The following is a 25,014-nucleotide window of genomic DNA, read 5'->3' as shown; positions in this document are numbered from 1 at the left end:
AGCTCTGGGGTAAGTGGTCTGGTTATGAGTCTGGGAACCATGAGCTTGGTTGTGGAGTGTTGGAGCTTGCCTTGTTAGTGTATAGTGTTTTGTTAGAAAGCAATTTGCTCAGAGGGAAGGAATTGCTTTGAAGGAATAAAAAGAGATTTGGGACTTTGAACAGGTTGCTGGTTAATTCCGTTTTACGGTAGTGGTCTGCCTTTCATGGAGCTTGTAGTTGCATGAGATAGTGTTATACATGGGTAGGGCAAAAGGGATATTCACAAATTCTTCCAGGCTTCTTTTGAATATAATGGGAGATAAATGTGAAACCATACTGAAGCTATGTTAGTTTGTTTGTTTTTCTGCTCAGAAAGAGAAGGCAGCCTAGTTCCAGACATTATAAAACAGCAATAATTTTGTTCAAGTGACCAAATTTAAATCTTTTCTAGTACAAGTGAGGTGAAATAGGCATTCTTGTTCTACTGACTTATCAGCAGAAACGTGACCACTGCGCTGAGTTGTTTCTTAGCCAGATCCCTAGGGTTCTTCTACAAAGAATGAGAAGCGAGAGAAGGTTTCATTATTATGCCCCTTGCCATTCTCTGCAGAGCTGTAATCCTTAAGCACTACAGCCTGTGTTCCTGAACGTGTCTTTGTGGCAGGGAGAGAGGTATTTTGTCTTTGAAGGAGGTTGTTGAGAAATAAGCTTTGTTACCTTGTACTTGAACCACCACAGTAGCTTGATGGTGCAGTGAAAACATCACTGAGCAAGATGAGGGTAGCTGTGTGCAATTTCCTTTGGTGTTATAAATCAAATTTTTTCATTACCCTTTGGACAGACAGGAGAGAGACTAGAGAGTCTGCCTGTCTGATGCCATTGTGCCAAACTACTCAAATCTTCCTGACAGGATTTCTCCCATGGATTGTTTGGTATATATGCTGGAAATCTTTTTAAATCTGTTATGTCTTTATGACTTATGAGCAGAATCCAGAAAGAGTCACAATCCCAAAAGCTAAAAAATTCCCTACACATGACTGGCCCAAAGGCACCAGTGGAACTGCTTTTGTTTAGCAAAGCCTATTGCAGAGCTACCATTGCTTGGGCCTTAGTATAAAACTGATGGAGGTGTTGAATTCTCCCAATACTTACCAGGGTGGAGGAATGATGACAAAATGGGGAGAAAGATTATATTGATGCTGTGTATAACTCCTTTAATGCTAATCACTATTTAGGAATTAAGAGATGTTAACCAGACACACAGTTTTAAAATTCTCCTTAATTTGGGAAATGTTCTTTAAAGAAATATTAAGGGAAGTAATTATTTTTATGTATTTTTCTTTGAAGGATGAATAAGAGATACTTACAGAAAGCAACGAAAGGAAAGCTGCTAATAATAATTTTTGTTGTAACGCTGTGGGGGAAATTAGCATCTGGAGCAAATCATCATAAAGGTAAGAAATTCTGTTTGTATTATATTGTTGTATCTCAACATTTAGTCAGCAAATTCAGGAGTGTCCACTTTGTAGGACCTTTTTTTTTTCGTTTTTCCTGTAATATATATTTGTGTGTCCTTGTACTGGTTCACAAATCTGTACCCAAGGGACTTTTTTTTCTTTTTTTTTTTAATTTGGGGGACTTAAAGTATTTCAGTTCAATTTTCAGCATCCTCTGATATTAGCTCTTCTCGATCAGTTTCTAGTGATGGTATAGTTGTGAAAAGGTGGTGGAAGAAGGTGGGCAATCAAGAAATCAAATATTTGATAAAATAGTTACATTGAGTAGTTTCTATATGTGCGTCTGATAAATTCCTGCAATGAATCTTGGAAACGTAATGTTGCTACTGTGTACAGTGTCGACTAGCCAGTGTCAGGGCTAACTTCATCAATAATGTGTTCTGAGTGTGATTGTTTCTCTATTACTTTCCAGTACTGTCAATGTTCTATGCTTCATTCCTAATACTGGACCAAAAGCTATACAAAAACTTTGACAGTTTGAATTTTTTCTACCTCCTTGTTGTTCCAGTCCTTAAAATGCAGACACACAAGGACAAGGAAAACTAATTTTCCTTTTTTTCTTTTTTCTTTGTCTTTAAGGAATGGGAAAGGTTCTCTGGATCTATTAACTAATGTATTTTCTTTTTTAGATCAATATATCTTGAAATGTGATCTGCTATATAACATGATTTTGAAGTCCACTTTTTCATAGAGTGTCTTTTGGTGGTTTATCCTCTTATTTGAGATCAGAATACACTCTAATAATTTGTGTAAAAGAAGAGTGAGACATAAACTACTAAGAAGTAAAGAATTAAACATAGGGAATGATTCTAATAAAACCAGTCCATCTGATTTCATTTTGTAATGTTCTTTCTGATAATAGAATTCTGTGAGCAAGTACTTTTATATATCTAACTGCTGGATATTTTTTTGCTGTGTGAAGGTGTGAAGATGTTTTTCTTTGAAATACTCACTGACTGAAGACTTCAGGATGCAGAGGAACTTTAAGCAAAATCTTCTGTGAATTGTGATTTAGGTATAATCTGATATAGTCCTGCAGGTCGCCAAAGATGGGCATCATGCCAGATAGGAAACTTGTTGATTAACTTTGCTCAGCCTTTGTTCTCTCTCTAAATTAGAAAGTGGATTTGTGTTCTGGCTTGCAAGAAAACAGCTTGTTGGAAAACAGCCAAGCTATCCTAGCATGAATTCATAATTCTTTTGTCTTTGATTATCTTTCTTTAGAAATCAAAAACCCCATATCCAGATCATTTTTATTCTATCCACAATAGGCTGATCAAGCTGTGTTTGCTTCCGTCCAACAGAAACTTTATCAAAGCATGTTTACCACTCTTCTTGAAAAACTGATGAATGAAACCTGTCACCAGGTAATTCCTGGGGAGAAAAAAAAAAAAAAAAAAAAAAAAAGAAAATCCCTGGTTGATTTTAACTTTTCATATATCCATACAAAGGAAAACATAGAAGAGCAACACTATTTTTTATCTGGACAGTACTTGGTGATTTGAACCCTAGTAGCGGAACAGACATAACCGCCAGGCAGACTGTTACTTTTTGCTAACTTCATATCATCCGCAGAATTACTGACAAAACACACTGAATGGATTAGTCCAGGTCATCAATAAAGATACTGAATAAGACTGGCCTCAGTAGTGATTCCTAGGGTACACCAGCCATGACCAGATGTCAGCTGGATGTTTTTGGATAAAAAATATGAGTATGACCCGCCCTTCCCTCCAACCCTTGTGAAGTCAGCTTGTTAATTTTAAGGAATGCTTTATGTTTCAGCAAGTTGACAAAAAGCTTTAGTGCTTCTTTAAGTTATGACTTGTCATATAACTTGTTATTTAGCAAAATACATGAAGATGTCTTGCAGGGAACCATAAAAAGAAGAAAGATGACTTGAGTGTTTAGTTTAGGAAAGCAACAATTGTGCATGTCTGGGTTATTTTAGGAGAAAAAAAAAAAATATGCAGGAGGATTTTGTCATAGGTATAGTGGATCACCAAAGCAGCTGCACTCGTCTTACATAGGGTTGTTTTTTTTTTAAAGCAGAAGTCAAAGATAGGCAGCTCAACTACCACTGCCAAGGAAACTGGGAGTTAACTTTCATTTTGCCAAAAACATTTCCCCCTTACTCAAATGACAGAAAAGGAACTAAAGTACACTCAAGAAGTTGGCACTGCTCACCTTCACCAAAAGTGTCCAAATACTGAGAAAAGTGTGTTTCTTCAGTGATAATTATCCCTAGCATCATTAATCTTCATTTATAGGAGTCCTTACTAACATATTGACGTGACAAACCCTAATGACTTTGAAGGAGCCCCTACAGTTTCACAGATCAATAATCTACATTTAAAAAAATCTTTACTTTCCTCTATTGATTTAGTCATATTACGCATCAGTTGCACCNTCTCTTTTTCTGAAGGCTATTGTCAAAAAAAGAGAAAGAAAAAGAAGGAAAGATCATCAACGTGTGAAAAATCGTTTAATGAGCGTTCTGCTCTCCAGACGGACTTCAGCAGTGATATAAACAGCTGACTCTGACAAGCCATCTGTAGACTTGTTGCACTTATTTCAGTGATATGGCATAAACAAGAAATTTCAGGTCAGCAGTGAGAGAAGCAAAGTCTCAAGAAGGAGATGAGATAGGGAACCAGGCCATGAGGCCCATTTGAGGCTGCAACAGCCAAAGCTGCCAACTGGGATTTCAGGTTACAGCTTTTTGATGTCAGGTAAATGGGTAGCAAGTCCTCTTAAGAAGACTGGTTAGAAGACACATCTGTTCACTCATTGTTTTGGCTGATGGTTAAAAGTTCATCAGTCTGGAAGGAAAGACTAGGAGCTAAAGCTATGCCCTCATGGTGTTTAAAGGAAAACACAAAACTTACCTTTTAATCTTGACTTCTAAAAAGGAACAGAAACTCAACCTTTTAATTTCACTGGGAACGCATGCTATGAAGATCTTCCCTAGCAAATGTGTTTATGAATCTGCCTGCTGTCATAGCTATATATGAGAAGACAAGTAAAGTATGGAATGTCAGTATCCAAAAGGATGCTGTCAATGTTAAAAGTATAAAAAATGATATACTTCGAGGGCAGCCAGAAGATTTTACTTCAAGAAATCCATAAGGTTTTTATATTATGGGACTGATCCTGATCCTCCTACTTATTGTTTGCCCTTGGAAAGCAAATAAACCTGTGCAAACATAATGTCTTCACTGACAGATGTGGCAGGCAGGCATCAGTTCAGCATCACTGCCACCTTGCTCTTTCTGTTATAGGGAACATGAATTGATTTGGTGACCATTGTATCTTAACCTGTTTTAAAGGTTTCAAGTATAGGACTGCTCCTTTTGAGAAGGAAATATAACAATACACCCCTTACAAGCACTCCTGTATAGACAAGAAGCAGAACTTAGGCACATTCTACCTTAAAACTCTCTCAGAATTTGGATTTATTTGAGCTTTTCATAATTACAATTTATTATTATTATTATTATTATTATTATTATTATTATTATTATTATTATTATTACTATTAGTATTACTATTATATTATTATTTACATTTATAACAGAATAAAATCATGTGAATAAATTAAGGATGCTTTTCAGTCTGAGCCTATGTTCACTGGGGCTCTCGTTGCAAGTGCAATAATGCCTACACTGCACTGAGTCAGTGTGTGACAGACTCCTGGCTCTGCCTGACCCCTGGAGTGTGGAATTGATCTGTTCTAAGCAGAGATAATATTGCACTTTGTTAAAATGTGTGCTAATGGCCTATGTGTGCTACCTCAGTGCCCTCCTACTCATTCTATGCACAAGGAGTAAAATTCATTGGTGAGTTAGGACATTTTTTTTTTGGTGGCTTAATGGGTGTTTTATGTCGTATTTGTTGTTCACAAAGTGTGTGGGAATTGAGGCATGATGGTGAATGTTGTGTAAACTCAGTGTTGTGAATCACACCTTAAAGATACCATTGATTGTCTGACCCTTGTGCTATATTTTCTTCTAGATAGACTCTTTTTTAGTTATCCATCAACTGACATTCATCTCATTGCCTATGTGTAAATCTAATGCTATACATGTGATCCCACACTCAGCATAGATGATGGTATTTAAAGTCTAGTACTGGTCTGCACTCATTAGTCTCCCAGAACAAAGCTTTGCCATGGTACCTGCAGCTTTGAAGTTTAGCCAAGGCGATGCCTAAGTGGAGATGCTTCTGAGCACTGATGTTTAGTTCTGCTTATTTGTCTTCCTGATTTGCTGTTTACTGTATGTTTAAAAATGAAGCCATGGAGCAGAAAATAGTGTTTGCCTCACACTGATTGCTTGCTACAGGACAGATTATACTGCTATGGCTCTGGGAGAAAGCCTCCAGAGGACATGAGTGGTCAGGTTGAAAAGGACAGAGACAGGATGCCTACAACAGGAGCAAAGACTGGGGGATGACTGCACAGATCAATGAACAGGCACACAGCCTTTTGAGATGAGGGAAAAAAGGGACTTAAAGAGCTGTATGTGACTGTGTTGAAGGTTTCTGCTGTGAGGGCAGACCTGGATAGAAGAACCCATATGACTAAGGGCAGATTTATTTATAAGTTCTTTTATTTCTTTTCAGCTTTCTGCTAAAGACCACTGAGTTTTCTCTGTTCTAAGATATTTTTTGTCTGTTTTTCTTTTTTTTCTTTTTTCTTTTTTTTTAATTGAATTTTTAGAGTGCTCTGTTAGAAAAGGTCCAACACGGACTGACTTTGGCCTTCTTGTACTTTGTATGCAAAATCACGTAAAAATTTCTTGAATGCTATATAAACTAGAACACTGCAGGATATGTTGCAGGTTCTACTGCTGGGAATCACAGTGAAAGTTACAGTCATTCAGAAAGGTGGGTGAAGGACTCTATCATCCCTTTAGTCTTGTGTCTTATTCTTGCATTAAGACTGTGCAAGTTATTGACAGCCATATTTGGAAGCTTGGATGAACACATACAACAAATAGCATTTAAATAATGCTGTCTATTTTGCATCATTTCAGCATACTAGGGGATTCTGGTGTTTGAGATGTATGTTCCTAGTGCTTGAAGTTAGAGCCTCAGTGTCTAGATAAGAACAGCCATTGAGGAAACAGGGGAGACCTCCCAGATATTCATGCTCTTATATTTTTGCAGAAAGAAATGTGAGGCTATGGAGCTTTGGTATAAATATACCCTTTCTGTTGAGAATGTTACACTCTGTAGAAGACAACATTCATAATGCAGACTGTTTGCATTCAGCTTTAAAGGCATGAAATAGTGCAGAGGAACTAAACCACACCAAAGACATCCATCCATACAACTAAGTAAGCAAAAGATAACTACGTGCTCCTTCCTGAAAGAGTCCTACTGGAGGCAGTGACATTCTTTGAGGATATAAGTAGTGTCATTTGAGTAGCTTTGAGCTAAAGAGTGCCCTGACTGCAGATCCCACCAGTTACATGAGGTAGGCTCTGACATGAAGCAGCAGGAATACCACGTCTCTGTTGCACTTCTTTGATGTTCCCACACTATAACATTTTGTGTGGGATCGGATCCCACTGTATATGTCTAATATGTGATTTCTGTAGGTGTGAACCTATTAAAGGATGTAAGAGTTGTTCCTTATGTTCCCAGGTTCTTGATGGGAATTAGGTGGGAGAAAACTGAATTTTCAGAAAAGGCAAATTGCAAACACACAGAGATGCGTGTGGATGTCTTAGGAGTTATCAGCTGATGCTGGAAAATGTCACTGTGGACTGTCAAAATATTAGATGGTGGCATCCACTCCTGTATTGTTGATCTGTCAGTACTGCTTCATCAAATTCTTTTGTCAAATGTGCCACATGTGCTCAAACATGGATAATCTTATCTCCTGTGAGAGTTTGTCCCAGAGATAGATTCTCTAAAATGAGAATGCTTTGTGTGCAGTTTTCACTAACTTAATTCTGAGTGTAATTAAGGTTTAAATATAGAAACAAAAGGAATACCATAGCCATTTTAGCAGACATGAGGAAGAAAGCTATTAGATGTTCTTATCTGGCTTCAGCATTAATTGAAAGTTTTAGTTATATCAGGATCAGAACCTGATCCCAAAATTGCCATTTGCTTGAAGATAAAATAGAACACAGTCAGTCAAACACTTTCATATCAGTATCTGTCAGCACAATCTAAAATGTTAATAAAATATCTGTTAGAATTCAGTAGATAGTACTCCTTGGTACTCTGCCAGAGTATAAAAGAAAATAATTTTCTTTGGCCACTAAGACGACAATAGTTCTGAGAAGTCAAGACAGTGGCAGAATTATACCAGTTTATTATCTGTGCTACCTGTTCCATCACATTAAATGGTTGCCTTCATTTTTGCTCTCCTTTATACCACCACCACCTTGAGGTCAAAGCTTGGGCTGTTCTTGAGGTAGCCATGAGGAGAGAAGCTGAAGAGTAGAAATAAGATATCATACATCTTCCTTTTTTAGGGATTATTTATTCTTTTTTCCTGTTATTTTTGGTTAGTGTTATGGTTTCTCGATGTTTTTCCAAGACACCTAAAATGGAAATGCATAGTGGTTCTTAATTTGGGCCTGATCCTGTAATCCCAATGTCAAGTTATTATTAGCTTTTCACAAGTTATATGATAATATTTATTCTTAAATACATTCAGGTTTTGTGTTGCAGTGGAAAGGAGATGATTGCACAAAAGATTATAGTCTTGTAAAGTTACATACTTTGTTGATTTTACAGCCAGAAATGTCAGGCTTTTTAACACTTTTTTTCAGCACTTTTATTTATTATCTATGTTATTTTTCCTTGAATAGCTTCCCATCAATCAGATGATATTTTTATCAGATTTCCATTTTTGAAGACTAATATCTCCCTTAATTTTTGTTAGGAAAATACTTTATGATGCTAAGAATAAAAAAAGGAAAACTGACTGATTCTTTACTTACCTTGATGTTACTTGTCCTATCTAGATTAAACATTGACATTTCCTAGATACTGGAATGCTATCTACTTTTCCAGTTTTGTATTCTTGGCTGATTTGTTATGTACACTTACTAATATGTTCTGCTAGATTTCTTTATTTTTAATGTATGAAACATAGAGCTTACGTTTTCATTCATCATTTTAACTACACCCATAAAAATAGTACTGAAGGACTTTTTAGCCTCCTTGATAGTTGCATTTCTTCAGTTAGTGTTGTTTTAATAGCAACAGTCTCTTGGGTTTGTTGTTCAGAATTTTCCTTATTGTTTCATTAACTTGATAAGTGCTCAATTAATATAGCACATAGCTCTATGTTATTGAAACTAGTGCTTTTTCTAGCATTTCCAGGTTTGAAATACAACCTTCTTTATCTACAGAATTATTAATTGGCTGATAAACTCCTATCATGCACCATGGAGTATTGTGTTACACTGCAGTGAGCTAATAGGAATGCTCCTGCCACTTGCACTCACTCCCCAGCCTTGCTGCCCTTTCTGGAAGCAGTTTTGTTCAATGTGATTATACTGGTTGTGCTGTCTTTAGGGAGGATCCTTCAGGTATAGCGTGATGGAATAGGAGCTGAAAATAGGAAAAATATTTACATCTTTTGGTTTGAGACCATGAAATGATCTTCCTCCGGTGGAGAAACCAATTAGTTATTTCTCTACTATCATGATAGCTTTGTTTTTTTCCCCTTTTTCCTCAGGGAAAGTCTCATAAAATTTTATTAATGTTTGAGACTATCAAACAAGAATATAATAGAAAAGAAAATCTGAATAGATTATAGTTTCCCTTTTGTTTTGTCCAAATTAAATGTATTAAGATCGAATTCTTTTTATAGGTCCAACATAATAGGCCAGCATCAGAGTATAATTAAAGTCTGAACCTTAACACAAACCTAATATATAAAATTACTGTTATGGTGGAAATAGGTCAAATTCTACCACTGAATTCTAGTCTAGTCATGAGGTCTCTTGTGCTACTACTCAGGTTTTTAACTTGTATTCCATACATGCAATAATGACTACCCTGTATTTATCTACTGCACTCACCTGTTATTCTGCTCAGGGGATTTCATATACTCAGGTTTGGAGGTTTGCGCTTGGAAAGTTTCATCCCATGTGGAGATTATTTCTATAGCATCCAGGGGATATGTTAATCAATCTTTCATCTGCATTAATTTTCTGCTGATGATGTCTAAAGACTGTGCCCTTCTCTCTTGACACTCTTCACTGAATTTAGTCTGTGGCAGCATTAAGTGATTGCTTGTACAAAGTCATATTTTAGAACAGCTGTTCTTTAGTCATGCAAGTGCCAAGAAAATGTTCAGAATCAGTCAGCTATTCTGCAGAATTACAGGAGAAAAATCCTTTATGTTTCTTTTTTTTTCTTTTTTTTTCTTTTTTTTTCTTTTTTTTTCTTTTTTTTTCATTGCAATATGTAAAGTATCCTCCTGCAACAGTTCTTTTTAGTTTTATTCACTGAGCCCAAGTTGCACAAACCAACAACTCCAAAGCAGCAAAGCCTGTGTCTGCCAGTGTTCATGCACGCAGAGCCAAGAGGGGTGAGAGAAAGAGAAAAGCACATGGTCATCACTGATGAAATGGCTTATGTGGCCCATTTCAGTGTTCTTAAAATGCTTATCATTTATTTATAGTAGCTCTGCAAAACACTTAGTGCTTTTCAAACATAACTGAAGACTCAGAGAATTATTCACATCATGCCTAAGAGAGGCATCTCTCTTCAGTTCTCTGAAACACCTGTCAGAGCTCATTTCTTTCACAAAGTGGGAATTTAAACCTCCAGTCTAGTTGTGAATACTTCCCTGAATTGATATACCAAAGAGTATGCAAACTAGTGCAAACCTGGAACTTTCAGAAAGTCTCAGCAGAAAGTCTCAGTTTGGGTACAGTTCCTTTATCTGCCTAGAAATTATTCTTGAGTCCCAGAGTCATTATGTCCAAGTAGAACTTTAAAAGTCTTACTTTATTTCTGATGCTCAAATAGTGTCTAGTATTACAGGTCAGAAGCTGACACAATTTTGTCTGCGACAGATTCATTTATATCTATCTGCATAACCTTCTGCAACTGACATTTTTTCCATTAAGAAAGCGTTGATGCTAAAACTTGGGTTTGTCATTTGCTCCATATCTCCTCGTTGAGCTAAAATACACAGAAACACAGTAAAAATTCTTGAAATTTGCAGAAAGATAATACTAAAAATTTGACCTTCCAATCCATGTGTGAAAGTACCATTTGATAGAGTGGTGACTGCAAACTCACTTCTCTGCATAGGTGGGAACAAAGGTACAGCATACTGACTGGAAAAGGGAGGCTGGCTTGGGGGTTTGGATGTCAGGAAGCAGGAAAATCATAAAAGAGCAGTCTGCTTTGTGCAGCTTTCTTTTACCAGACTGAGCAAGAATTCTGTCTGTAGCGATGAGGAGGCTGAGGCAGGAGCTGCCAAATCTGTCTTGTTCTTTTTTTCCCCATAGATTTGTATAACTCTTGTACTGAAATTGTTCTCAAGTAAATGCAATAGACTTAGAATTCTTTTTGCAAAGTACTTATGGCTTTGCTATCAAGTGTCCTTGAATGACTGAAGTATAAAGCTGAATTTGTGGGTTATTCTGGGTGAATGCAGAGCTGTGGAAAAGATATGCATGAGAAAAGTGTTCTGTTAAGGCCAACACAAATCCTGGGTGCACTGTGCCATTAGATTTTAAGGTGTAGTTGTTAGAATTGTTTTGTATGAGTCTGTGCTCCAGGACCATGTGCAAGAGGAGAGGTAGGGCTCATAGAAGGCTGGCTGAGTTGCTGGGAAAGCCAGAATCGCTCTGAATCCAGAATTTAAACCCAGGTCTATGTATGTGCCTAGTGAAAGGGGAACAGGGATAAAGCAGGTAAAAGAGTAATTCCATCTCAGTGAAAAGCGTGAATCTTAGAAAAGGCTGAAATAAACATTAAATTACTTCAGTAAGCTGGAAGGTTAAGCAGTGCCAAAGTTAACTTTGAAAAAATGACAGCAGAAAGCATTGTGCTTGTGAACAACAAAATCAAGGGATTTCTTAAAGTAAATTCCTTTTTCGAAACTTTGGTCTGTTTTGGTATGATATGTAAGTTTACTATCAGTAGGAAAATAGATTGCTGGTGCTAAGCATTCATCTAAGGTGCATTGGCATGTGTCAGATTAAATGTGCAAATTTTGTGAAATGGAACCCAGAAGGCGTGCTAACTGTGAGACACCACAGAGTGGAAAGTAAATATATTTCTAGTGAGTGAATATTGAGAAAATAAGCATCTGGGAGAAATAGGAATTTTAGTTTCTTAATTGCATCACTCACCCCGGAACATCTGCTAGAGATATTAAGAACAAATATAACTGTATCTGAGAGAAGATAGAAGTTTAAATAAGGAAGGAAGAAGAATAATATTGTGCCATCTTGTTACACTACTGCATGCTGCACATATGAAGGCTGTGTAAATCTCCTCCCTTTTCCTTTTGGTTCAAATGCATCTTAGAAAAATAAAAATACAGTTTCCATTCCTATGTCTGCCTTTCCAGAAAACAGGAAAATCCAGAAATGCCCACCTATGATTAATAAATAATCTTTATTTATTTATTTTTATTTTTTTTTCATATTTGTCTCATACTAAGAAGTTGGATCACAGGTGACAAAAGGTACCTTGCATGCTCTGGAAGTGGCTAGGAAATGAATGAATCTTTCATCTTAATTATGCCACTTCTGTTCATGGAATCATTTAGATAGCACAGAGCCTCCTTTACCCCTTGCTCTCATAGCAACCCTAGGAATGGCTCTGTGGGGACTGCAGGAAGGCAGGGGAGTTAGGGCTCCTGCATAATGCTAGAGATAATGGAATGGGATGTAAACATTTAAAACATGAGAAATTAGGAGGGTGCCCATCATTCCGGTGCAAGGACAGTCTCTTCTCATCCTTTTCTTGACTTTTCAGTTTTTGCTCTGCGTCATTAGATGTCCTTTTCTGCTAAGCAATTGAAGGACAGTATGTATTTCCCATCCTCCTCCTCCTGTCATGAGGGTGCCATCATTACATTTTCCAGGGTTTACTCTGAAAAGCAGCTTGTATAGAGGAAAAAGGCTGAAGAAGAGAGCTTAGCTTCCTGAGAGGGCTTTGGAATATTGCACTTCACAAATATGTAATAAAACCTAAACCTCAAAGAAAAAGAAAGCATTTTCAAAATACTGCCTTTTAAGATTTTCTTTTAAAAAAAGAAACTACCAGAAGGTCCACTGCATATTATTGCCTCTAACAGTGACATATTTTAGAACAGCTGTTCTTTTGTTATACAAAAATGCTCACAGTTTTTGCAAATTGCAAAATACAATTTGGACCAGGGTCCTCCATTAATAGACTATCAACATTTTGTGTTCATGTTATAAACATTTAAAACTTGAGGTTTCAGCCAAAAGCCAGAGCACTCATAAACAAGACTACTCCGAATAGCACGTGGAAATCATATTTTTTTCCAGCTCATAGTTTATTTCATCATGGGTGACATTTTCTCTTCATCATTATATTTTCATCCTTTTTGAAATGATCAGTAGAAGTCTGTTGGTTATTACCGGCAGTAAATACTGAAAACTTTCTAGTTTTGCTTCTGTTTGCAAACATATCTTGGTCTACTGAAGATTTCTTAAACTGTATATACAATAATTATTGTGAAGGACTCGCGCTTAAATCTATCACAAGAATTTACTCCTGAGCTAAGCAGTAGTGTAAGGCAGCACTTAGGATGCCAGAAAAACTCTCCCAAAAACCTGTTCTTTATCTGAACAGATTTGTAGGAGTGATTATAAATGAATTTGCTGTTCTGCACGGTGCTAAGAATACAACAGCACTACGACCCACACAAAAAATATGAGAAAATGTCTGATTATGGCTTATCCTAATAGAATAATTATAGGAGAGGACTGCAAAGCTGTAAAATATTGCCCAATTTTTCATAACAATGATCACTGGGAAATAACAATTTCAACAGATTTTAATAAAGTTTTTATATTCGGCATGTACTTTGTACTTTGTTTATTTTATGGAAAAATCTTCTAGGTCCATGCATAGCAAAAATGAATAATTAAAGAGCAGATAGACGAGGCACATGAGATTTCTTTCCTACAGAGAACCAGAAGAAAAAATGTCGAAATGTTGTTTTACAGTTGTAGGTGATATTTATAAGTTTCAGACTATCTTCATGTCCGTTTATTAAAGTCAGTTGTCTACAGTGAGGGAAGAAATCAGGGATATGTTTTAAATCCAGCAAATCTGAGTCCTCTAAATTTTATATATACATATATATTGCTCCCATAACTGGTAACACTTCAAAAGCTCCTGAATAATAGCTAGGGAAATAAATGCCTCAAATATCCTGTTGCTTCTTCCTCTGACTTTAGTGTTACATTTGGACCTGAAAGTCACCCCACTGCTGAGTCCTGGCAAATACCTGAGATCTTAGAGGTCAGCTTTGCAGCAGTGGAGATGAATCACTGGATTTATTTTAGCTAGTTTTAGTTATACAACCATATTATCAGAGATAGAACAGCTGTGGTTGTAGAGCAGTGACCTTCTGTTAGATCTGTTTCCGAATGGTGATACCGAACTCTCATGGGGTCAGCCTCCTGAAAGCAATGACTAACCAGGGACCGACTCAAGAGCAAATTCATGACTCTACTGATGTATCTCTTTCCCTTAGGGGGTTTGCCTCACAACAGATCAAAACCAGATCCTGCAGGGACAGATCTAATCTTGCTTATGTAAAAATAACATATTACCTTCTGGGGCTGCTTCTGTGTATACGTGTCTGTATCGATTATACAGAGATGTCCAGTTTGGACTAGTTATCAAAGCTATAGATATCCAAGGTATGGTGATGCGTCTTTGCTGTTGTAGAGAACCATGGATTCTTCACTTTCTCCGCTGTCAAAATAATATAGTAGATAATGGTATAAACAATTAGAAAGTGAATAAAAATGCTGTGGTGTATTGCTGTGTTAACGTATTGTATTTATGTACTTGTATCACATATATAATATTTGGTAAAAATGGACAGGGACAAAAACTCTAGCAGTCTTTTCATTTTGCTGGTTTTAGTTGCTGCTGTGCATTGCTTTCAGGGCTCTGAACCTTGCCTGCACAACTGAAATTTTGTTTCTGTTCATGCAGATGACAGTACCTTCAGTACCTTTATGTGCGTTGCTACACTCCACAAATTACTGTGCAGGAAAGGAAATGTGGGTGAACGTTCCCCTCCCTTGAGGAGATAAGACAGATTATCAGAAATAATCATCCAGCATCCGTTTTATGCAGCATATTTGCTAAAGTAAAAGTTCAAATGAAGAGCAGTCACTGTATACAAAAATCAGAGTAGCTGTGCGTGAAATAAAAAGCAATTTGCTGTCCACTTTTGATCGTTGTAGTTTTTGTTCCTTAAATCTTACAGGTGCCTAGCTTTAATACAGCTTCAGGTAATGCAGTATATAAAGAGTTAGCTGATAAAGCAAGGCAGTACCACTGAAGTTAGGCTCACTCCAGCTGCATCTTCAGTATCTGATTTCTCCACCCTATTTTTTCTTATAACGCTCTTCTAACTACAGCTGCACATGGAGGATGTGTGCTGAAGTTATTTTCAAGACTTCCTTGAGTCATAAGCACTGTGAAGATAAAATGCCTGCTGGATTTGTGGATGTGATCAGACAAGGTGCTTCATGAATGGCATTTTGTCAGATCCTACAGTGTATCTCTTGCTGTTCAGCTTTTTAAGGTGGTGAATCGAAGGGTGAGGCAATTCATGTTTTGTGACAGTCTTCCACACATTAAAGAAGATTTTGCATGGCTCCCTTCACAACATATCAATGCTGTAGACCTGGACAGTTATTTAATGCTCATCTGTTTCTTCCAGTGTGCATTTTAGAGCTAAAGCAGTATAAATATTTGTCATGAGTCAGTGCAGGTATTCCTAAGGAATTATGGGTAATGGTTATTTCCCTGTAACGGCTTCATCTAACCTTGAAAATAGGCATGGCCATATAGATATTTATAGACATTTATAGATGGCAGCTCATTTGCTGACAGTTTTTGGAAGACAAATGCACTGCACTACTATGTATTGTGCATGGCATTCCGCTTCATCCTTGGGACTTTGAAACAGTACATATAAATTGCCCCACAGATAATTCTCTACCTACTGATCTTTCAGTCATTTAACTAAACTGCAGACAATCCTAAGCGACTTGAGGGGTGAAGTTTTGAGGTTCTAATATTGACCTCTGTGTGGAAATTCTGACATTAAAGTATCAAAAGGATCAAGGAATATGCAGCTATAAAAATGTGTACAGCTACTGTATGGGCATTATTATTTTCTGTGCAGATGTTAATTTATTTGTACATTGATTCCTTGCAAAATTTTATTAATAACATTTACATTACAGTGGGACCAATAAATGTATTTTCATGATATTTTCATTTCCCCCTGAGGGCCCATCTGTCCTTTTCCTCCCTCACCCTCTCACAGTGATGAGAAAGATGTGAGAACTATGGGTGCATCTTCTGACTCTCCCATCTACATGAGCCATCTCCAACATGCACACCTCAGAAGTTTCCTCGTTCCCTGCATTTGAAGAGTGTTGCATCAGACCTTTTGGGAAGATGATGCATTTGGCTGGTGGATAAAATGGAGAGGAGAAGCTGCTGGAGCTGGGTTGGGTGAGGGGTGCAAAGCTTGCCTTGAAGAGAGGCAATAATTTTCTACTAATTTACTTAAATCCTATTATGTGTGTGCTTTTTATGGTCCCAGAATGTTGATACCCAAGAGGTGCACAGTGAGATCTGTGACAGCACCTTGGAAGTGACTTGGGCACACACAATACCTGGCTTATTGCACAGATGGGCAGTAACCAAGAGGGACTGCAAGCTGGTCTGGGCTCTTGTATCATGGTATGCAACATATGAACACCTGTAGAAATACAAGATAAAGTGCCAAGCTTGAAGCCATATTCTCATTTTCTGATAAAGTTCCCGAATACTTTTTTTTACCATATATCTTGTTTTGAAAAAGGCTTTTCTTGAAGTTGTAACTTCAGATGCTTCATTACCTGACAGTTTTTGCAAAGTATTCCCATGGTGTTTTGGGAATGATGATGTTTTTGCAGCTTCTAACTTTGTATAGCAGTGAGAGTGGTATTTGTTTCCTATCCTCAACTTCTATCAACCAGGGTTCCTTCAGAAGCATGTGTGAGGGAGTCTGCTCGAAGTATCTTGAAAGATACCTGTTCAGCAGCAAGAGATATCTGAAAGTACTATCTACTGGGAATCCCTGAGCAAAAATATTCTTGATTGCACAGCTCTGAACAGTTTTCCTGGCAGTTTCTTCTCTTTTATTTTGCTAGTTGAAATGCATTTAGTTTTTTGAAGAATCTTGAAGAAAAGCTACCTTCTTCCCAGGTCATCTGGCTTCAATTCATAGCCTCTGTCTAGTTACTTATTGATTCATCATACCCATGGCTTAGAGACTCACTATTTATGGAATCAATAACATAGAGAGAAGCTTGTAGCAGGGGAGATCACTCTAAAAGAGGGGATTTCACAGGACTATACATGTGCCTTGTTAGCAGGTTTTTTTTCTAAAGGCCTGAGTTAAGTTCCTCCCCTGACTCTGCACTTCAAAGAGCTTCCCTGCGGCTCTACAGAAGCAAACTGAAACTTAAAATTAAGATCTTTTTTTCAGACAGTGAACTGTGAGTTGGGACATCCTACAGAGTTTCTCTTAGCATATATGTAGGAGCCTGAAGTACTGTAGGGAAGTCCTACAAGGCAGGGGAGGGAAAGGATAATTAAAAAAAGCCCAGCTATGTAGGTTTCAGAAAGGCAAGTATGTATATGTGTACTTGCAATTTGTGGGAGGAATATTTCGAGGTAGGAATCTGATATTTTGGTTTAATAGACAGACTAAGTGAAAATGCTTTAGAGAGCTGTGAAGTGGAATGTGATGTGGTACAAAAGACACTGAAGAATTAAAGAATCTTTAAATTAGTACCACTCTACCCAGACATGAAAATAGATAAAGCAAAGCAAAACAAAGCCAAAACAAACCCCTAAAGATTGGCACACCAACTGAAACTCTGTCTATAAAAAGAACCAACCAGCCAAAAATCTCAAGAGCTTTTAAAATGTGGAAATGTGGAATTTAAAAAATGAACTGGATGTTTTGTTAAATTTCATCACATTTATGTGCCCAGTTTATACACGCTTCTGAATGTAAAAAATATTTTCAGAATATATTCAGAATATTTTTATTTAAATATTCTTTATAGATAAGTGGGTACACATATATGTAAGTACCTTTCTGTACAGAAAAGTAATATAGAGTGACTTAGTGTTATGAATATTGTGTTTGAAAAAAATTTACACAATGGATATCTTGAAGTTGACAATTTTTGTTAGGTTCACCATGACCTCACTGAGTGGATAAAATCAAGTAACTGCCAGAGTAGTTTCAATATAGCGTGTATTCTAGGTTTAATCAGTTTAATGATTCATCAGTACAGGTATCACCTTTTGGTGATGTCCCAGTTTCATCTAGGATGGAATTAATTTTCTTCATAGTAGCTGCTATGGTGCCATGTTTTGGATTCAAGATGAAAACACAGTTGATAACACACTGATATTTTAGTTGTTGCTTTAGTTTTTATCTCAACCCACGAGTTTTAATTTAGTACCCTGTTTTTTTCTCCCATCCCACTGGCAGAAGAAATGGATGAAGGGCTGTGTGGCTGTCAGGTTAAAGCACAACAGATGTTGAGATGTATCCTTAGAAAAAAATGTTTGCATTAATTACTTTGAAAGTCATTGCTTTCTGTTTTCTTTTAGTGGAATTTATTGCAGTGCTTCCAAATGCGTGGAGGGGTTGTTGCTTTTCTAACCTTGAAGAGTTTTAGTCTGAGATGACTAAGTGATGCTAAGCAAATTTTTTAAAAAAGAAAAGTGGAATAAAACATAAAGACTTTGATAAAAGAACTAATAGTAACATTCAGGTGCTTAAGTATGAAGCAAGCATCTTATCAAAGCCTAAATATGTTTCTGAATCTTCCTAAATAAATAAATAACTGTGGAAACCGGAGTACTTGCAATTGACGAGGTGTGTGTCGAGATGGAATTAGAGCACAGGGACTCAAGCATTTTTCTCTGGGGAAATTACTGTTGTCCTACACTGGGCTTCAGCTGCTCTTTCCACAGAGGGACCTAAAGCCTACTGAAGTGCTTGAGCTATTTTCCAATAAGTGTGAGAAGCCTGGAAGCAGGCTGTTCAAAAGGACTATTGAATTTACCTCTCCACCTTGTTACACTAATCCTATTTTATAAAGACTCCCGTTCACAGCACTTTTCTTAACATGTTACTCCAGGCAAGGGATATGAGCCAGAGGTCATTCAAATGCATGGGGGGAGAGAAAACCTTTATTTTTACCTCTGATGTATGCCTGAGATCACGTTAATTTGTCATCTAGCGCAGTGTGCCCTGAGACCATTTGGGTCAGCTGGAAAGAAAAGAAAATTAATAACGAGAGTCATCTAAGGAAGCAGAGGAAACATATTTCCCATAAACTGTGTAAACTACTGGCTTCTGAAGCCCTGAGACGAAGGAAAAAATGTGGGGTTTTTTGTACTCTGTCAGATGCTGAAGAGTGCTCTGAGACATGTGCTACTGCTTCTTGCTGAGTCGAGATATTTGGCAGAAGGCCCACAGAGAGTAAGAGAATAAAAAGTCTTTGTGCCAAATGTTCTTTTGAGTGTCTGAGACTGGATTGGTCTTTTTTCTCTGCAAAATCATATAATTAGTAATCTCAAACCTCAGCCTGTTAATTTAGAAAACGTCTGCAAACTTTAATATATCATTTGCTTAACGTGTTTAATAACAACCTCAGAGATACTGGGGCTTTTGACTTCTTGTAGTATTTATAAATTGTGCCTCGCCATGGGTGCTTCTTTGCCAATGCTGCGCATGCTTATTTTGTGGATGGTGTCAGCCTGTAGCAGCTAGGAAGAAAAAAGGGAAGTGTTTTGCTTTCAAAAAGCTATTTCTGTCCCATAAGGAGGCACACAGCCTTTGCTGCCATCAGCTTCTTCCCTCCAACAAACGGGAATGGTGATGGTTCAGCTGTTTCACCTTGGTGCCTCAGGTGGGAGGTGGTGAGCAACCCTATGGGTTGAATGTGGCTGGGTGCTGAGCTTGTCTTGAGAATTGGGAAAACATGCAGAAATCTTTTCATCTTCCTCTTCTATTAATGGTTCATACATATTCATGTATTTGGTTGTGGCCCACTAGGATCACTTTTACAGCAGCTGCCCTATGTGATCAGTTTCCACATCTGGGAAGGTTAATGTTGTAACACAGGGGTAAGCTCATATAAAGAACAGAGAGTCAAGAACACTTTGTGGGCTTGGTCTTTGGATGAGCAGGGTGTGGCTGGCCACTTGAAATATGCAAGAGAGAGCAATAAGCAAAAACAATCCTTGGTTGATCTTCTAACTCCTTGCAGTACCTTGTACAATGAACCATGCAGTGATTGGATATAGAGAGGTCTACAAGATTCCGTATGATCACTGCATGTTATCTTGTCTCTGAACTCTCTGTGGTTTGAGAAACAGGGCAATCATCTGATTTTGAAGTTGAAACTGGGACCTAGGGAGGCTGAGAGGAGGTCATGTGAAGAAGAGATTATTTTTGAGGCTACCAGAAGATCAGTTGTGTTTGAGTTTGTTGCATAAATGCTTGTACTGAAGATGTCATTTGCAGCTACTGCCTTAAGAAGGCCCCGAGTGTTGTGAGAGGGGAAATAAGCTTATCTGAGTAACACGGCCTTACTGACAGAGGTCTGATTGATTGAATGATTAAATTAGCCCAAGTAAGGCAAGGAAATTAAAGTCACATGGTTATGAGAACTCCAGGCCCAAGAGGTCCTATGTGAAGTTTTCCATCTGTGATTTTAAGTTTGTAAAAAACACGTGCCCAGCTGGGACCATGCCATCTCGTGCTATTTCAGTAAGTATTTTTTCTCTCATTGTAGATAACTCAGTCCTTCCGTCCATTTCAGAACACAGACAGTGCTATGGGAATATCTGAGGCTTGATCTCCATGGTCACTAGTGAGCTCTCAGGAGTAACACTTTCATTGCAGTTTTCCTTGTTTCTTTTTCTGTTGTTATTGTTTTCCAAAAGGAAAAGCGTCTTCCCACACAGATGGTTATAACCAGTGGTTGGCAAACAAGCTGATGGATGAGATTTATTTTTGGCACTGTACAGAAAAGTATACTTGGCAATGGGACTACAGCAAACCATTCATCAGCTCAGTTTTTAAGGGCTACCAGAGATGCTATCAGCACAGTGTTGTCATATGAACTCCACTTACTGGTCTGCACCCAAGTGGCCTAAGTGAGTTAATTGCATGGTAGAGGCAGACCTGCAAGAGGAGCTGGGCTAATGCCTGCAGGATAAACACTTACTGCAAATTACTCTTGTAATTTTAAAGTGGTTCTCTCAGGAGAGAAAACATCACATTGAGTCTAAGGAGCCTGGGAAGGACAGCAGTTAGAGAGGTCTTTTGTGTATGTGTTGCCATCAGGTGACACTACAAAAATAATTTGTACAAGCAAAGCAACTCTGTGGGGTTTTTTGTTTGTTTGTTTGTTTGTTTTTAATTCACCTGAGAGTTTGTCCCAGGATGCAAGAGGCATCAGAACAAAAGAAGTGAAAAGTAATGATGTACTTCTAAGCTAAACTAAGTGTGTTTTTTCTGGACTTTTTAAGTGCTCAAGGTGAACAAGTGACTTTTAATAGCTATAGCTGTAGTGCAAGGCATGGAAAGGTGAAAGCAGTTAAATAAGACCTCAAAGCCTTGTCAGTAAGGTGTGTTTGTAGGGGTTTAGGAGATATTTGCACAGGAAAGAGTTGTCCATATCATAGTATTACCCAAATCAAGCAAAAAGGAGGTCTGTGTGGCCTCTGGCATGGAATAAACTGCTCTGATCGAACAACATGACTCTTAGGTTGGACTCACTGCAGTATGTTGGCATGTGCCTCTCTGCAGATATTGATCTGCTGATCTAGCCTGTCTAATATGAGAGGATTATCTTGGCAGTCTGTGTACATTTCTTAGAAGCAAAGGTTGAAGGTTGAATGTTTTTTTTTGCCAAATGCTGTCCCTGTCTTCCTGTTGGTTTTTTGTTGTTGTTTTTGGTTTTGTTTTGTTTTTTGTTTTCTTTCTGAAAGATTTCTACTGCTCAGACCTGTTAGAGGCTGCAGAATCCAGTGGCTGGGGAGATGCGAGTCTGCTGCAGCTCCCTATTGCTAGGTGTTGCTGATGCTGAGTCTGAATGTGTATGCTCCATACAAAGAAACAGATGAATACACAGATAACTAAATAACTTTTTAAGTAGCTACAAGAAATGTTATGATAATCTAGAATAAGAAAGCACAAAATTATCATATTTTTCCTGCTGATTCTTTAGTGCTGCATTATGTGTCATCTGAAAAATAAAGCAGCATGAGTACCTTTCCTGAGATGTGGTGCAATTGTAGCATGCCTCATTGTCACTATGGAGGACACAGGAATAACTGCTGTGTCTGTAATTGATTTTTCAGTTCACTGGCCAAAACATTAAAAAGTAGCTTTTTCTCCAGTAAAATTAAATATTTTGCTTTGTTTTGGAAAAAAAAAAAAAAAGAAAAAAAAAAGAAAATTGTAACATCCCTTAACATTTTAAAAATTCTTGTTTAAAAATATTAAATGTCATATGGAAGCAATTTTTTTTTTTTTTCCCCTCTATGAAGATGTTTACTTTTAGGCTCCATGTGTAACCAGATTTGACTAGGTTTCAAAAATAATTTATTTTCCTGGTTCATTTTAGCAAATGAACTCCACAATGAAAGCATGTCAACTTTAGCATCAGGTTAAAACATGATTAAATAATCCTAATTCACCAGTCCCATATCCAGAATATGTGTCATCATTCATTCAATCCCTGTAGTAGGTGGTAAATATGGAATTGACAGAATAAATACCTAAGATGAAAATTCAGACTTCACCTTCATTGACAATACTAGATTTTAACATAATCATTGAAATTCTGACTTGTAAGCACTGATCGAGCCCAAAGTTCCTGTTGATATGTATGTGACAGTGCTTCCCTGGGAATCTCTGGCTTGCTGAATTCCAGAGGTAATGAGAGGTAACTGGTATGAGAGACATCCCCTTGCTTTTTTCCTTTCTGTGCTGCTAGTTCTCTGTCTAGGCTATAGAGCTGATGTTCTGTGTTCGAATAAGAAGACAGAAGCTTGTACACCTGAAAGCTTGTCTGTTTTTTCCTCCATTACATTAGTGGCTGATCAAAGAAGAGATTATGTCAGTAACAAAAAGCTTTGTGTTTCTTATATTCTTAGGTCACCCTAACTACAGCAATATCCCCCCAGTGCAAACAAGAGCAGGATTGAATGAAATTCAGTTTTTTCCTTACCTGCTGCTTCATGGATTTAGCAGAAAGATATTGTAACCCAAAGATACTCCAACCCAAGCCATTCTATGATTCTTTGAAGCAAGTGAATGATGCATTTTGTTTCATATACCTTTATCTGGATTTTAACAAAGAAAACTTAGTTGGAAATCTTGGCTTAACTGTGGCAATACAAGATTGTGATTGCTTAGATATAGCAGGTAATTATTAAACTACCAAAAATATGCAACAGTACTCTGTGTGTGCTTGCATGTGAGTGAGATTTTGCAAGTTTATTTGCAATCCTTCCTATCTACAGTGACACACTGAAAATGATGTGACATACTGAAATTGCTGAAGTGTAGCAGAAATACAACCTACATTTGTTTTCCATGTCAATCAGAATAGAGTAAGCAAATAGACAATGTGAACAAGAAAACATGCTTTTTTTTTTTTTTTTTTTTTTTTTTTTCTCAGTCACCCAAGAATAGGACAGCAATTTATAGTTTGTTCTCTTAATGGTGTATTTTAATAGCTAATTTTATTTATTTTTCTGGTACTGTTACCCCCCCCCCTCCCATTTAAATGTCTTGGTGGTACATAATAATGACTAATTGCTTGGGGGAAATGATAAAGCAGTTTTGATAATTTGCTGAAATGTTGTTTGTTTTCCCTTGCAGATGGTTATTAAAAAATCAGTAGTTCCATTGTAGTCCTTAATGTAATTACTCATATGAATATGGTATACATAAATAAAAACTACATATGCCCATAGTTTGACCAATTGAATCACTATAATATTTCATGTGGTACATATTCCTAATTATCCCCAAAATGACAAAAAGGCCAAAGTTCAGGTAGTATTATATATAACTTGGATTGAAACTTGGGGCTAAAAGTCATTTCCATTCCACTCCTTACTGGTGATCTGTTGCTTCTTGTTTTAACCAAAACTTTGCTTTTGTGACAAGCTTTAAAAATGCCCAGCTGCACATAAAGAAAACTTTGTACATTGTCTCTCTTATCTTACAGGAGTTACCTGGAGGTAGTAAAAGAATTTACATTAATCTAATATAACATCACAGAGCTGCAGTTCTTGTCTGCCAGTGAGGAACTGGTTTCTGTGGAAGGAGGTGATGACGAGTCAGTGGTCACCTGCTCCTGCTGCTTGTCTTTGGCTGAATCTTCTCACGAGTCTTTGCACTCAGCTTTAGGAGCTATGATGGTAGAGAACTAACCCTACAAAAAAGGAGATATCTTTCTGCCCATCTAAATCTGTGGCTTACCCTTATTATATGACACTGTTCAGGCAAGTAAGGGATGAAAGAGTGTGGGAAAAGTGGCAAGGGATTTGTTATTTTTTCTGTAGCTGTTCATCATTAGCTTGGTTTAGTTGTATCACCCAGTTCTTCCTGTGTCTTGGCAGAGAGCACGTAAAGGAGCCTTTATGACTTTTCCACCTCATTATTTTGCAGTGACTGCTAGAATGATGGGAAGCCTGAGTACAGATGATACAATCTGTGACTTTATTTCATCCAGGCCATGCAAACATATTTCTCCCCCTTTTTTTAATGGCCCATGTATGTGTTTCTGCATGACTTATACAACTTTCAGCAAATGGAACCTAGCAGATGGGTGTCAGATCAGGATTTGAATGATCAAGTAGAAAAGTTGAGAAATGGTGATTGCAATGAGCAGTCAATTCAGAATACTGTACCTGATTTAATGCTAGATTTGTCTATAACACTGCATTTTGGTAAATACATTATATTCCTATTTGTGAGTTACAAAGTAATAACCTGGAGCAATAACTTGCAGTCTGCTTTGTAGCAAACTTCTCACAGAAGTGAGGGACTCAGAGCTATAATTTAATGCCATACGCAACCTTCAAATATGACTAAGATGTCATTCATCTGAAGGAAATAAATTTAAAACTGTTGTGAATGAATTGTTACAAATTATATATATTTAAATTTATTTACCGAATATGTTTAAGCAT

The 25,014-nt window shown here is 37.3% G+C and overlaps 1 protein-coding gene and 1 long non-coding RNA gene across 8 annotated transcripts in view; one reads left to right on the top strand and one right to left on the bottom strand.

Annotated features, from left to right (window-relative positions):
• Positions 1–25,014, top strand: part of TAFA2 (TAFA chemokine like family member 2) — a 174,048-nt gene that overhangs the window by 122,510 nt on the left and 26,524 nt on the right. For all 7 annotated transcript variants that reach the window (XR_001553434.2, XR_001553435.2, XR_001553431.2 and 4 more), the window contains exon 2: positions 1,328–1,434. Coding sequence is in view for 2 of the 7 variants with exons in the window: in XM_015855271.2 (XP_015710757.1) it covers positions 1,328–1,434 (107 nt within the window). In the remaining 5 variants the exon portion in view is untranslated. The remainder of the gene's footprint in view (positions 1–1,327; positions 1,435–25,014) is intronic.
• On the bottom strand, positions 7,825–23,229 carry LOC107310032. Its single transcript, XR_001553443.2, has 3 exons — positions 23,040–23,229; positions 14,307–14,451; positions 7,825–8,057 (listed from the first exon to the last, which is right to left on the bottom strand). It is a non-coding gene; the product is annotated as an uncharacterized LOC107310032 (long non-coding RNA).

Source organism: Coturnix japonica, chromosome 1, assembly GCF_001577835.2.
Source record: "Coturnix japonica isolate 7356 chromosome 1, Coturnix japonica 2.1, whole genome shotgun sequence".
Taxonomy (NCBI): domain Eukaryota; kingdom Metazoa; phylum Chordata; class Aves; order Galliformes; family Phasianidae; genus Coturnix; species Coturnix japonica.
Note: the sequence above shows the minus strand (reverse complement) of the source record. Positions and strands in the feature narration are given on the sequence as shown.